This window comes from Grus americana, chromosome 18 (assembly GCF_028858705.1).
Source record: "Grus americana isolate bGruAme1 chromosome 18, bGruAme1.mat, whole genome shotgun sequence".
NCBI classification, from domain to species: domain Eukaryota; kingdom Metazoa; phylum Chordata; class Aves; order Gruiformes; family Gruidae; genus Grus; species Grus americana.
In genome coordinates, this window is record NC_072869.1 from 8,892,715 (window position 1) to 8,907,833 (window position 15,119).

Here is a 15,119-nt window from a genome sequence, read left to right on the forward strand (position 1 = left end):
TCCTGTTCGTGTTCTTGCGGTGCCCTGCCCTTCGGTCCCTGCGTGCCGGGGCATCAGTCGCTGGTCCGTGGGACGGGCCCTGGTGTGCATCAGGAATGTGAACTTGGTCCCAGGGTGTAGAGTGCCAGTCGATGGGAGCTGGTAAACTCTGACTATTGGGTCTTTGCTAATTGGAAATAGATCACTTGTCTTTACACTCGACTGATTTTCCTGAGTAATTACAGTGTGCGAAAAGAGCCGGAGGCAATCAGGGACCATAAGTAATTTTGGGCTGGAAAACCCAACTTGTCTGTTTTCCCCCCAGCACCACCTCCCCCAGCACTGACCCCTCTCCTTGTCTCTCCAGATCTTGATCCATATCGGCTTCCTGACGGAGGAGTCGGGGGATGTTTTCAGTCCGCGGGTGCTGAAGGGGGGCCCACTGGGCGAGATGGTGCAGTGGGCTGACATCCTGGCTGCCCTCTTCCTCCTGGGACACAGCCTGAGGGTCACGGTCTCCCTGAAGGAGCTGCAGAGGTGGGTGCTGCGGTGCTATAGGTGCGCGGTCTCCCCCAAAGAGGGTCTGTCCCCTGCACGCGTGTGTGGGTTTTGTCGAGGCCTTGCATGAAAGCACGAAGTCTGCAAAGGCTCGGGGGTGGCATTTTCCCCACCTGCATCTCAGGCAGCGCTGGTGCTGTGCTGGTGCAAGCGTTGTGTGGGTGCAGACCACCAGCATCACAGCTAGGATCGATCCCATCCCGTCTGCATCCCAGGAAAGTGAGGAGGACGGATGCAAAGCAAGGCTCTGCAGCAGGGCGTTGCATGGGGCTGATGTGGAGATGTCTGGGGCAGGGGCTCTGCCCTGCGGTCCCAGCACTGGATCTGGGCAGCATTAATCCCTTGCCGTCAGCACACAGCGTCACCCGTGTCCCCTGACGCCTGCCTAGGGCTGGGCATGGGAAAGGCTCCCTTTGCCCACCCCGCTCCCCAGGGATGCTCTCTGCAGGGCTGGTGGCCGTGTGGCTGCAGGATGCAGGTGTCCTGCAGGTCACTGGCTCTTCCCACGGTGCGTGGCTGCTCTCAACCCCCGTGGCTTCGCCGGTGGTGTTTGAGCAGCGGCTGTGCTCCCTTCCTTCCTTCCTCCCTCCCTCCCTTCCTGCTCCGCCGCAAGGCAGGCAGCTGGGGCGGCTGCCAAAAACAACCTGCGTCCCTTGCAGCGGGGTGGCAGCCACCAAGGAGTCCCTCCTCAGGAGGTGTCGGTGGTGGCTTGGGGACCTGTGGGGGAATTTGCTGCTGCCAGGGCACTTCTCGCAGAGGGATGGGCTTTTTCTGCCAAGGGATATGGGGCGATGCAGGGTGAGAGTGTGCAAACGGCTACACCGGGCCACCCTACAAGTGTCTCTGTCTCTAAGAGGGACCAATATTAGATGGAAAAAGCAAGAGGGAGAATATAACTGTGTGCTGTGTTCCGCTGCTGACGCAGTTCTGTTATTACCGGGCTGCTGCTGCTGCCGCCTTTAACCTCACCAGGTTTCCTCGCCTCCTACGGGACATCTCAAGTTGGAGGGCAAGTGCCAGGGAAAATGCAAATTAGGATGGGTTATAAATCGAGAAAAGCCTGAAGGTACCTTGGGGACTGGGCAGGTTTTGGGCAATGCTAAGCCAGCATGGGCCGCATAATGAGCCATGCTGAAAAGGGAGTGAAAAAACCCAACAATCCTGGAAAAAAATAACCAACAAAAAACCCAACCCATCCCCTGCGGCATTCAGAATTAATGAACGGAATTAGCTCCCGACTAATTAACTCAAAAAAATAATCCTGGTCCTAATGCAAAAGGCAGCAGCTTCTCAAAGAGGCGGGCATGCATCACGGCGATCTCCACGTGGCATGCTGGGTTAAATTGACGTGTTAAATAATATCCGTGTACTCGAGGATGAAAGAAGTTAATGGCTAGGAGGGTTGTGTTGCTGTTGTGTGGTTCTTGTTTGTGTTTTTTAATGAAGAGCCTCACGGTAGTCATTTAACGAGGGGAAGGAGCTGGCTGAGCCTTACTGGGGGTTTTGCAGCATCCATTTCCCTCTGCGAGTGACTCTGGAGAGAGCTGCGTTGCTGCCCGTAGTATTTTGCCTTTCTCAGAAGCGTAGAAGCTTTGGTCTCAGTTGGCCATGATGAGACCTCCTCTTCTGACGTGGATTTGGACGTGTCCCCTGGGATGCCTGGGAACAGCAGCTCTGGCTCTTCCCCTTCGTAGCTGTGACGGGCAGTGAGCCGGGCTGGGGCTGCACATCTTGCGCTTCTCCCTGTCCCAGTGATAAAGACTGTCCCCACCTCCCCGAGCGAGTGTCCTGTGCCTGGCTTTGATGACATTTTAAATGCTGGACACCCATGTCATGGGTCCACCTCTACGCCGATGGGGCTGGGGCGGGCAGAGGCAGGAACGGGGCTGTAGCTGGGTCCCCTCTGTCCCTTTGGAGACAGCCCAGTGTTCGCTGGGACCCTCCTGCAGCCCATCGAGAGGTGGGTCAGCGCGGGTGTCAGAGGGGGAGCAGAGGTTCCCCCCCCCGGAGGGGAGGACCGAGTGGTGCCAACAATTCTGCTCCGTGCTTGCGGACCTCTCAGCAACGTCCCTGCTATCGGGCTGGCGGGGCATTGCTGGCTCCGAGGAATCCTGAGATAAGCCTTCGCCCAGCCACGAGCGAGCGGGAGGCTTAGCAAAACGTGTAATTAATCCCCAGTTGTGCTAATAGTTATTCCTGGGTACCTTGTTAGAGCCTGGAGGGGACTTTATCTGTAGCCGCAGCTTTGGGCAGGGGCTGGTATGCAGAGAGCCGGGGGATGCATGAGGAGCTGGGGTGCAGGGATGAAGCGAAGCCAAAGCTGCGTCACCGTGGAAGGGTCAGCCCAGGTGATTCTTATCCCTCCTGCCCCCGGGTCACCTCCTGAAGCAGCACAATTTTGCTCCGCTGTAGACCGGGGCTAAATTTATCCTCTCCCACCCCAGGTGTCTCTTGCTGAGTTTGCAGTGGGGCAGGCACCAGCGTTGGGGTGGCTTTGGGGATATTTTGCTCCAGCAATGTGAGATGTTGAGTTCACCTCTTGTTTATTTTTCTTTGGCACCCCCTGCACCTTTCACGGCTCAGAGCTGTATCTGCTCCCGCCCAGCACGGCCTTCACGGAGCAAAGGCTGGCGCCCATAAATTATTCAGCGTGGAATAACGTCTCTCCCGGTTTGTTTTTTGTCTCTTCAAATTTCTGAGCTGATTTTTCTACCCGTATTGATCATTGGCGAGGGATCACTGGAAGGAAGGGCTGCTTGCGTACACTTCAGCTGGTAGTTATCTAAGAGCGGTTCGTTATTAGCATCTCTATTGATTGCAATGCAGCAGTGCCTGGAGGCGGCGGTCAGGATTGGGTCTGAAATGCTGGGGATCAGGCAAATGAGGAGGAAAAGTAAGTCCAAAAAGCTGGTGATGGAGAGCTGGGTGTGAAAACAGGCCAGGAGTGTGACCATGTTGTGCTGGGCAACTCTCCGTGCCGGGGGGCTCCAGGGGGGAGAGCAGCAGATGCTAAGCGGTGAATAGCAGAGGTGCTAAACGGTTCTTTCCCTGGTTTGAGGGACCAGAGTTAATCTGGAGCAGAGCCACGGAGCTCTGGGGATCTGCGGGCTTGCTCCACGACTTGGCCAGGCACTGTCCGAATGTCTCCGTCAGGTCTGAGATCGGAGCCACTGAGCTCAGCCCTGGTTTTCCAGGGCTACCTTATCTAGCTTATCTTTTGCCCACTGTAGAGCTTAAAGACCTGTGAATTCCGCTGCCGTGTCCCACCAGGGGCTAATTTTTCTCCTGTAGTTGAACTAAGGGCAGGTCTTTGTCCTCCTTTGCGTTTCCCGGTGAATTTGTGAGCTTCTTCTGATGCGTTTTGACAGGCAAGGGGTGAAACACGGGATTATCAGGTGGCCGGTGCAAAGCGTCGCTGGGAGGGAAGCAAAGCGCCAGGCTGGAGCAGGGAGTCGGGAGCCGGTTTCCGTCCGAGGTTTGTGCTGGGTGGGTAGGGGCAGCGGAAGGACCCGGCAGCATTTTGAGCCCTGTCTTGTAGAAGCAAGGAGGGAGGAAAAAATCCCAAATCTGAGTGTAAACACTTGATTCTTGCTGAAGGCTCCTTGTGCTGCTTCGGTAGCCAAAATGTGCTTGCAGGGAAGTGAGAATCAAGGCTGGGGGGGGGGGGGGTGTTGCCTGGTAGGGGAGGAGTGGGAAGTGCCTGAAAGACCTGAGCTGGGTTGTTAATGAGGCAGCTTAGAAGTAGATGTTGGAAAATTACAAGCGGCACCTTCGGAGCGATGGCTGCGCCGGTGCAAAAGCCGCAATAAGCCGAGCCTCTTCCTCCGCAGCGCCTGCTCAGCCTTTCCCCCCAGGAGAAAGGGGCACGACGGTGCTGCTGGGACCTCCAGCTCCTAATCCCGTCCTTGGGTGGTGGGAACGGTCACGGCAGCATCTCCAGCTGCTTTTGCGGGGGGCTAAGGGAGAGGCTCGGGGAGACGGGGTGCCGTTCCGTGAGGTGCTGGAGCGGCAGCGAGTATTGATCTCAGCGACGCCGAGAAGTGCTTTTTGCGATGGCCCCCTTGAAATTAACTGCTCATAAGGCAGGACAGAAAGTCGAAGAAAATAGGATTTGATGCCTCGTGGGGTCAGGGCTTTACAAAGTGTTCTCGGAGCTTAATTGCTCTGGTGTCAAGTTCTGGACTCCTCATACCGGCCCTGGCAAGTTTTAAGCACACGCGTGTATCCCGTGATGCAGCCCTTTCCCTGCCGAGCGGCCGCTGTGGCCAGCGCGTGGTTTGGGCAACGAGCCGCGCTCTGTGTGCTGGGGTGGCGTGGACAGGCTGCGGCAGGGCCAGCACCGCGGCGGGACAGGGCTCAGCTCCTGCTGCCGCCGCTCTCCTCTCGTGGCCTGGCACATACTTAATTATAGCAGCTATTTTCCTGCGCTTCCCACAGTCACCGAGGTGTATTTAGGCTGCAAAAAGGGCCGTTCAGGTGGAAACACGATGTCCAGATGAAGGCATTTCTAATGATTTTCTGGCAGAAAACGTAGATAAAAACCATCTTTCTGTTTGCATCTGTTCACGTGAAAACTCGCGCGATGCCCTCGCCAGTTGGCACGCACAGTCCTGACGTTGCGCGGGCGAGCCAGGAGTTGCTTGTGAGAACAGCCAGAAGTGACCAGTCGCGTGCGGCCCTGATGGAGCGGCGTGGCCGTGGGATTTATCAGCTCCGGTGGGGAGGAAACCCGAATGCAGCATCGGATGTTCCCGTTACTTGGGACCGAGTGTTTCTGTAAGCCCTTAGGGCTGCTGGGTTGTTCTTTTTTCTGGCCAGGTTTGATGTGCGTGCTGGGACACGGTTGCGTTACGGAAAGGCTGGATGTTTGGTTACAGGTCTCGGTGGGAGCTGAAGGTGATGCCCCCAATTGTGGGTACTCGACTGCTGCAAACCCTTGCAGAGATGGAGGTGATGAAGGCTAACCCAAGGGTTACGCAAACGCTGGACACGCCACTGTATTGGATTCTCCAGTCCGCAGTTTGATCGGGACACGTTTCCAGCAGATGTATCTTAGGCGGTGGGGTCTGGGACGTTAGTGGGTACGAATCGGCTTTGCTCTAGTGGTGTCCCTGTAGATTTGGCTAAAACTGTCCCTTAACTTTGAGCTGCTGGAGCAGCTGGGACAGCAGGGGACGGTCCGAGGGTTTGCCCAGCTGCCACGAGCACGCGCGTGCTCAGCTTCTGCTGCTCCCCACAGGAGCCCAAGAATTTATTTGCCTTTCCCGGGAAGTTTCCTCATTATTTGCTGAATTTCTGACCAGGAAGAGCTGATAGCTCTGGCACTCTCCTGTGCTTCCCCAGGGTCTGACTCTGCCCAGCCGGGGAAGGTGGGTCTCACCCGTGGATCCCATCTCCTCCCCGGCTCCTCCTCCCCTCCTCCAGCCAAGCGCAGCTGCTTGCAGAGTTGCAGCCGCGTAGCTCCACAATTAAAAGCCAGGTATGTGGAAACAAGACTGCAAAAGCTGCTCCCTTTAATTACAGCAGCTGCCCGGCACCGCTGAAGAGGCGGCTCGGAGCTTTGCTGGCAGCAGTCAGTGAGGACCGGGGATGAGCTGCCCTGCCGGGGCGAGGAGCGACAGGGAGGGATGTCTTCCACCTTCGAGGGCTTCATTTTAGAGGAGAGGAAGGTGCATAAATTAGCAGGAATTACCGAGCTGTTAAATTGCACTCCTTCGTGAAATATGTTTGTTTTGTAGCCAAATGATGATTTGCTCGCTGACTGCTTTGCCATTGCAGAAGCCTCTGCTTTGTCCCATAAAGTTTATCATAACCTTATTAATTGCAGGGTAATTTATATAGGTGAGAGGAGGTTATGCCTGGGTTGATCCTCCCTGCGGGGACCCAGAGCCTCTCCGGGCTGGCGAGGTCGGGGAGGACGGGGGTTTCAGTACACCCAGAGATGGTCCAACCAGGAGCCCCTGGATCAAACCCAGCCTCCAGCCCCGCAGGGCTGGAAGAAAAATTTCTTTGTGAAAGGGTTGTCAAGCACTGGAACAGGCTGCCCAGGGAAGTGGTTGAGTCACCACCCCTGGGGGTATGGATGGATGTGGTGCTTGGGGACATGGCATCTGTCCCTTCTAGCAGGAGGAAGAGCTGGGAGCAGGGGCCAGGCAGTGGGACCTTTGGCTTGTGGGTTCTGATTTGCACTTTAAATTGCTCGTGATGGGCTTGTCACAGACCCCCGGGACCACTCGGGCTCGGCTCCGGCACCTTTCATCCCCCGGCTAAGGGCCCTGTGCCTGCTGGGCTGCCGCAGACAGGGAGAAGCCCAAGGAGCGGAAAGGACAGAAGCCCTCCTCCGTTTCCCCCGCTGCAGTCTGCCTTGCTGATGACAGCAGATGCAGGCAGAGAAGATGCAATTAAATATAATATAGGATATTGGCCCAGCCTGCCAGCAGATGCCCACGAGATCCATTTAGTGCTGGACTTTTCAGCCCCAGGAGTGATAACGTGGAAGGAAATGTTGGGGTAATTTGAAAATGGGTCAATGGGATGTAAAGACAGCCCTGCAGTCATCTGATTTCAGAGAGCCTGCACCGCGCGTGGGAAGGGACCGCGTCCCCTGGTTGATTAAAGTACCTATAAGGGGAAAATAGGAGGACAAGAAGCTGCTGTAGGTTTATTCTGGAGTAGGCACAGCTGGTGGAGGCAGCTGGCGGAGAAACGAGCTCGGCGCTTGCATCCGCTTGGATTGAAGCTGCTTCAGCTGCTCTCACCCGACGAGGAGCGAGCACTGAGCTGATGCACTAATCCTGGATGTCGGGATGGGACAAGCCACCGGGTCACCTGCCGGGGCTCTGGAGCCCGGGCACGAGCCGTTGGCCATCGGCTGGTCTGGGAAGGGGAGGTTTCTCCAGGAGCTGGGATCAAGTGGTTTTCAAAAACAAATCTCTTGGCTGCGCTGGCTGAGAAGGAGGCATTTGCGCTCATCAATTTTATTTGCGTAATTTCAAGCGCCATTAATAGTACATGGCACGAGGAAAAATCAGGGAAATTTCACTCCAACCATGAGTGAAATTGGGTTTAGTAGAAAATTAGTTGACTTAACTGGCAAATGATGAAAGCTTGAATAAAGAATGTTTAAATAAGGAGGAATGAAAAAATATCCCCCACACACACTTCGGAGGTGCAGCCTGGATTTGCATGATTGGAATATTAAAATCAGTGGTTGCAAAGTGTTTAGGAAGGATAAGGGGGGTAAATGAGCGAGATGCTCTGCTTCAAAGACACCGGTCCTGCTTTTAGATCTACTGCTGCCTCGCAGCCTTGGCGCTGGGAGTATAAACGCACGTGGCAAGTCCCCAACACCCGGAGAGGGGACGTGGGGCGAATTGTGGTGACGAGGAGGAGCAGGGGGAGCCAGACCTGCTCTACCTAACCGGTGGGAAGTTTTTTGGAGGCTTTAGCCTGAGACGCGCTAATTGCCATCTCCCGCAGTCCCTCGTCAAGCTTGGTTAGGGCTTGTTAAAACTACAGATGATTTTGTAATGGAGCGGCTTGTGTGATGTGTACCAGCTAGAGGATGGGGTGTGCTGCAAGAGAAGTGTTACGGTTTGGGGATTTTCAGTTAAATACAAGGTTTATGGATCAGCCGAGTTGCTCCGCTGCAGCGCCAGGTCGGTGTAAATCAGCATTGCCGTTTGGCTGATGACTGAGGAAAAAGCAGCGCGTGTATGTGAGCAAACGTGATATTTAGCATTGCATCTCTATAAAATAATCCTGGGGGTTTTTACTGGCTTAAAAATTCCCCTTCTGCTTCAGCCTCCCCGGAGGGGTGGGTCTCCTCGTTGCCCTATTTATCATACTGAGGTGGCTGTTGGAGGTGAGAGCCCTTCTATTCCTGCCATCCTCCCAGCCAGCCATGCCGTGTAAAATTGTGCAGAAAAGCGATAAAACTGCCGCCTGTTTCCCCTGCGGCTGCCCCGGCCAGGCTGCCCCGAGCTGATGCTTATATTCCTTGTGACAAGAGCAACAAAGCAGCTGCAAACGCGGCTCTTCGCCTTAAACTGAAATTTTCCTGGCTTTGGTGAGCAATGTGATTCCATGTTTACTCGCTCTTTGGAGTCACGGTCCAGGTGTTGAGGATGGAGTCAGGAGTTTGGGATGGTCAGGATTTTGGACGACCCTTCACCGCTCGCCGATCAGGACGGGCCTGGAAGAAGGATCTTAGTGCCCAACGCTCAAGGGCTTGCAAGCCGTGTCAGAAGAAGAGGGAGATACGGCCAGGAGCAGACCACGAGCCCTTTATCGTCGTTACAATGGCCAACCAATTTCACTGGCCACATATGATCCTTTCTGATGATGTCGGTGAAGACTTGTGAAAGATCGGAGAGCAAACGCTTGTGATACCCGTATGACTTGGCTGTTCCCCGGGTAGGGAGAGCCATCGATTCCTTCTGCCAGCAGCCATGGGATGGAGAGATGAAATGCTGCCTGTAGTCGTAGGTCTAGGCAAGGGATGAGGACCTTATGGAGGTGCTCCTCGGAGGATGGACCGTTGGACTCTGGGTCCATTTGAGCTTCAGCTGGGTAACAGAGAAACCTGGGTAGGGCTGGAAAGAGGGTTTTCAGGTTCAGAACGGGGAAATTAGAGAAATTAGGAGAACCAGTAGGAGAGGTCACAGAGCGAAGGCTTCAAAGCCTGGGAATTTAAAACCTGGCTGGACTTTTTATTCCTAAGAGAAGGGAAAATACTTACAGGGATGGCTGGGCTAAATTCCCATCTCCAAATAGGTGCTAGGAGTAAGTGAAGAGCCCGGAAGAAAACAAAGACAGACATCTTGGCAGGCAGGAGCTAAGGGTGAGATTTCACACTGTCTGAGCTCAGACTTGCAAAATAAAACAGAAATTCCTCAGCCCTGTTAGGAGGACCGAGAAAGGACTGCATGGTGGGAGCAGGGCAGAGCCCGGGTGAACCACATGAGCTCAGCGTTTTGGTTTTCCATGAGGCTGCTGCTGTTGCTCTTTGGGGGTGAGTGGGGTTATGGGGGTGAGGATGAGGAATTACTGTCTTTAGGAGGAAAAAAAAAAATACAAGAACATTGAAACTGAGGGGTGGATCATTTGTATTTCTGAGCAAACTGGCACTCAGAAATCACAAGTACATGGAACAAGGATTTTTGAGAAACCTGCTGAAGCTGGAAGGTGTCACAGGGTTTTTTTTTTTTTTCCTGAGAAGGAGGAAATGTGGTCCAGATGAGCAGATGGGCTGTCAGGCTGACATCAGTGGTACACTTAGTGGAACAGCTTTGGAGAGAGGAATTCATCAGTTCACAGAGGTAATTGAAAAAGGAAGGAGACATGCTGCAGGTTTACCAGCCTTGTATCATGCCAGATTAATCACATATCACCTTGGCAGCAGGGTAACTGATGATCTTGATAAAGAGATTGCAGTCGATCTAGTTTATCTGGATTTTCATAATGCGTTTTATCCGCTGGAGGATGGAAGAGGGGCTGGGTACGGCTGTTGTAAGGGACTGGCTCAAAACCCACTGAGCAAGACCCAGGGTCCAGCTGCCCCAGCTTATTGAATTATTTCATAAATGGGGAAAAAAAAAATCAGAAACAGTAATGAAATGTACACAACAGCCACGGATGGGCAGTGCCACCAGTACTGAGGAGAATCTGGGGTGCTCAGGGATGTGGTGGGTACCTGTAAGGACTGGGGTAAGAGAAAGGACGCGTGGTGTTTGCACTGGGAGGGATATGGGACTGGGAACAGGGAGAGTTGGGCTTTGTGGGCAGGGAGCAGGGGAGAGCTGTGGCTCTGCAAGCGTGTTGCTGATGTGATTGCAATGGAAGCAAACGAAATCAGGTGTCTTCGACGAGAGGTTGAGGGGGAAGGGCGTGCGTCGAATGAGATGCTGGTGAGCCCTGGCTGGGAGCGCTGTGCAAAAGCTTCATCGTCCGCGCGTGAGGAGCAGGAACTCAGCTGGAGCAGGTGCAAAGATGGGGAGGGACCAGGAGTCCCCAGGACATCTTCCCCCCCCCGCCCCCAGGAAATAAAGGCTGGGGAGAGGAGCACCATCTGCCTCCCACTCCATCAGCTGGGGAGGTGGTTGATGGCCCCTGTCAAACACCCCGCCGGGAAATGAGTGTTTGTGTTGCAGGGCTTTTGTGGTGCTGGGGGGGGGCTGATCAGTCCCTCCTGCTTCTCCCCAGTCATTTAGGGGTGCCTCCAGGACGGGGAAACTGCCCCTTGACCAGTCCTTTGCCTTTCGACCTGATCTACACCGACTACCACGGTCTCCAACAGATGAAGCAGCACATGGGGCTCTCCTTTAAAAAATACAGGTAAGCAAAGCCACTCCCTTCTCTTACTCTCCATTTCATTAATTAGCAAGCAAAGACTAATGCTAATGACCTTGAAGGATGGCCCCCACATCCGAGGAGTTGCACCCTTTGATTGCACCGTTGATTTTTGCCTGGCTCTGGCAGCTGGTGCCTTGCTGTGTCCTTGCTGTGTCCCTCGCTGCCACGGCACGAGGCGATCTGCTCGCTACGGAGCTTCACGTGTTTAAGATAAAACCTCATTAGAAGAGACTGAATTGGGAAAAAACCCCACCCGTGCGTGCCTGCGGTGTGTGTGTGCTTCCCAGTACCGTGCCTGCAGACGGGGGTGGCCACGCCACAGAGGGAAGCACGAGCCTTTTCGATTTGCAAGAAGCAGAGCCCCGTCCCTGGCTCCTTCAGCATCAAGACAAATGTCATCATCCCCTGGTACACCACCAGCCAGGAAAATATGTGATTTAATTTAGTGCTGATAGTCCTGCTATTTATTATGTTTTCTCCCATCTCTTCCACTATCCTACACAATTTTATTAGAGAGAAAAATGACAAGTGGTGTTATTGCTTTTATTATAAATGCATTTGCTCTTGCATTCAGCTTGTTTTGCTCTTCCCTTGCCTGATGCTCCCCTTCTCTCCTCCGTCTTGTGCTGGTAATGCCTGCCTCAGCATTCCTGGGATATTGGGAAAAGCATTAACAAATCTTCAGGAGATACATCATTCCTGCAACCATCAGGGAGATGAAAACCCTGCAAGGGAAATTGCTCGTTACAGGAGGGAGCAGTGGGTTGGGAGGGGCTGCTCGGGATGTTCCTGCACCCTCTGCTCCAGGAGCACACAAGGGATGAACCGCCCCGGGACACCGGACGGTCCTGGCAGTGGGACTTTCTCGAACCGAGCTCCTCGAGGTGTGACCTGTCTCCTCTCCCAGGTGCCGCGTCCGGGTCATCGATACCTTTGGGACGGAGCCGGCTTACAACCACGAGGAGTACGCCACGCTGCGCGGCTACCGCACCAACTGGGGCTACTGGAACCTGCAGCCCACCCAGTTCATGACCATGTTCCGTAAGTGGGGGACAGGGGCACGGTGGGGAGCTTTTGGGGCTTGCAGGCCCCACAGAAGCGGGTCTCGCCTGCTTTAGGAGGTGATGCACGGGCAGTGCCGTTCTCCCCGGCTCTGCTCCTGCTTCCCCCTGCCCGCCCGCTGCCTGCCCGGAGCTCCCGAATCTGCTTGGCCATCTCTTGGGCTATAGAAAATGTTCCGGGGAGAGGGACCTGGCTCCTTCCTCCATGATGGGTTGCTGGCTCCAGCACAGCCAGGAGCTTCCAGCTCCCGGGACGGGAAACCCGGGGCGGTTTTGGTTGCAAAGCCTGGGTTTATTCCAGCTGGAGCTCTAAAGGTGAGAGGCAGCTCAGGGATTTGGATTTGCCTGTGGCATGGAGAGGAGACGTGCTTGTCTGGAAGGAGCCCGGTGACCCGCTGGGGGCCGGGTAACTCAACCGTTGCTTTTTCCCGGGTGGGTAGAGCCCGTTTGGCAGCCTTAAAAATGCCTTAGCGTTTAAAGAGCCGGTCGAGCGGGTTGCAAAGCCTGTGTTTTCTGAGCCGCTTGGATGGGGATTTGTGCCATCTTTCCTCCAAGCTCCAGCAAGGCTCTGGAGCCAGGCTGCGATGGGGCTGCGTCCTCCACCCTGCTGAGGTCCCCGAAAACATCCGGGACGTGGACACGTGTCCAGCCGTGTGTCTTCTCCCCTTGGTGTCCACAGCTCACACCCCCGACAACTCCTTCATGGGCTTCGTGTCGGAGGAGCTCAACAAGACAGAGAGGCAATTAATCAAGGCCAGCAAAGTGAGCGGCATGGCGGTGGTGTACGGGAAGGAAGCCAGCATCTGGAAGGTGGGTGTCCCGGGCGCCGAGCTTTCGAGGCACAGATCGCGGTGTGTTCGTAGAGAAACGTCCTTGTCGTGTTCGTAGAGGGGAGGCTGAGGCTGCTGCAGCGATGTGACGTGTCCAGTGCCTCCGAGCAAACGGGGCAGAGGCTGGTGAGACCCTGGCCTCTGCTCTTTTGTTTAGGCGATGCTTCCTTCCCACTGGCTGGTTAGACTAAGGATTTCATTCATGTGAAAGGTTTAGGTATTGATGACAGGTTTATGCGTTAATTATGATGACTGCCGTTAGGTGATTTCCTGTGTTATCATCGGGATGGTTTGTCTCTGCTTTTCAAAAAAAGGGGTTGTGCTGCCCTCCTGCCCTCCCACACCCGTAATGCCCGGGGGAGAGGGGCGGGCAGCGGTGCGGGGGCTCTTGTTCCATCCTCGGTGGTGGCCGGTGCTGGTCCTCGCTGGGACCCCACGCTCGGCCACGTTTGGTGCATCCCGGCTGAGCCCACCTCTGGGCCAGCAGACGTGGGGTGAACCCCTTCGTTCTCTTCCCCCAGCCCCAAACTGCTCTTCCGGTGAGCAAAAAGACCAATAATACCCCCAGCCCCCCGAAACATCCCCCCTGCATCTCCTATAGCGGCCAGGGGACACGTGTACTCCCCCCTCTCTTATCCAGAGCTAGCCAGCTGCTTTTCCTTCCAGGGCTTAGAAAAAGGAGCTAATTCTCACTGTCTCTCGATTTATTTCTATTTTTTTTCCCTTTGTGCACCACCTGGGGCTGTTCCAGTTGCAGGTACTGTACCGCACCAGCTGCCGCTGGGCTTTACCTCTGCGCGTCGTCTTGCGAGAGAAAAGAGTTTGCTGCGGTCGACTTTGCCTCGTCGTAGGCTCGGTCCTCCCGAGCTGCCGGGATCGATGCGGGGTTCATGCAGGATGTATCCCCTCCTCATCCTCACCTTTCCTGATTTAGCAGCTCTGCCTTCGCAGGGATGCCTGCGGTGGGTCAGGATCCGGCCACGCCATCTCGTGTTCACGGGTGTTTGTGGCTTTTCCATCGCCTCCCACGTCTGAGAGCAAACCCCCACAGCATCTGCATAGCTCGAGGGCTCCCTAAAAAACCACCTGAAACCCACTGCATCTCATTTTAGGGAAACTGTAACATTTTGCTGTCTTTTTCTACCGTTTCCCCTCCCTTTCTTATCCAGAAATTTCATTTGAGCTTAGTTGGGTTAATTTGGGAAGGCACTAAAGAGAGTTAAAACCTCAGAACAGACTTTTTTCCTCCACCGTTCGTGCTACACACGTTTGCTCCTTGTAGCCAGAATTCAGAAACAACATCGCTTTCCCCAAAACTGCACATTTGGGGTAATTTATTATTGGGTGAAGGGGCTGGGGCTGGTTCTTGCTGGTGGCTGCTCCTCAAGGCCAGGCTGGCCAGGCATTGCTTCACGTCCCCATGTCCCCTGTAATAAAATAAGGGGAAAGAGGACATTTTCCTTATTTTGGGTGACTTTGAGGTCTAGGGAGGAAAAGACTACTTCCATTTGCTGGAGCCGGGTGCTTATTTACAAGCCTTGGACCAAGCGCCCTCTCCAGAACAGAATCTTTTTGACATTTAGAAACATTTGATTAAACCTACCTTCCCGTTATTTCTCGTTTCCTACCCCTCTGAACTTCTTGCCTCCGGCTCGCAACAGGAGCCGAAGTTTTGATAAGCTGGGAAGGGCCGTTTTCATCGGGCTGCTGCCCAAATTCCAGGGGTCGAAGCAGCTCACGGCGCTCGGATGGAGCGGTGGAGGGGGTGTCCCGTGCCAGCCCCCCCGCCGAAACCGTGCAGGGGGCTTTGGGGGTCGGTCTCCCCCCGACGATGCTCGGTGACGCCCGGCGGTACCTATGGGCTATAAGCTGTGGTTCACTCCCATCTCCCCAAGCCCTCTGCATTAGGGAATCGCTGTTGACACGGTGCTGATCGTGTGTTAGCGGCACCGTGGCCAGGATTGCACCCTGCAGCCTCGTCCCACCAAAAGCATTTGGTTTTAGCCTTAGAGACGGCCAGGGAGACGTGGCTGAGGACAGAAATAGAGGCTTTAAGCAAAGATACAGAGTTTTCTCAAATTCCCCATTTATACCTCCTGATTCTCTCCCAGTCTCTGCTCTTTTGGGGCCTATTGGAGCACTGGAACAAGCGCAAAATGCAGCATCCAAAGGATGGTCCCTTGGTGGGTTTTCCTAGCAAAAAAAAAATTATGCGCTAGAGAAAGTGTTAAAATGTAAGGCTGCTTTAGAGAGCAAAAGGAGGAGAGCCTCCAAAAGACGAAAATTGATGACGCCCTTGATTTTTCCAGGTAGTAAAACAGGATTAAACCTGAGTAAC

General features: G+C 54.5%; 1 protein-coding gene across 3 annotated transcripts in view; it reads left to right on the forward strand.

Annotated features, from left to right (window-relative positions):
- The window catches only part of MGAT5B (alpha-1,6-mannosylglycoprotein 6-beta-N-acetylglucosaminyltransferase B), a 68,626-nt gene that overhangs the window by 41,264 nt on the left and 12,243 nt on the right, over positions 1-15,119 (forward strand). For 2 of the 3 annotated variants that reach the window (XM_054846692.1, XM_054846694.1), the window contains 4 exons: positions 347-516; positions 10,741-10,872; positions 11,798-11,931; positions 12,631-12,767. In XM_054846692.1, the coding sequence (XP_054702667.1) occupies positions 347-516; positions 10,741-10,872; positions 11,798-11,931; positions 12,631-12,767 (573 nt within the window). The remainder of the gene's footprint in view (positions 1-346; positions 517-10,740; positions 10,873-11,797; positions 11,932-12,630; positions 12,768-15,119) is intronic. The other variant, XM_054846693.1, reaches the window with a different exon arrangement.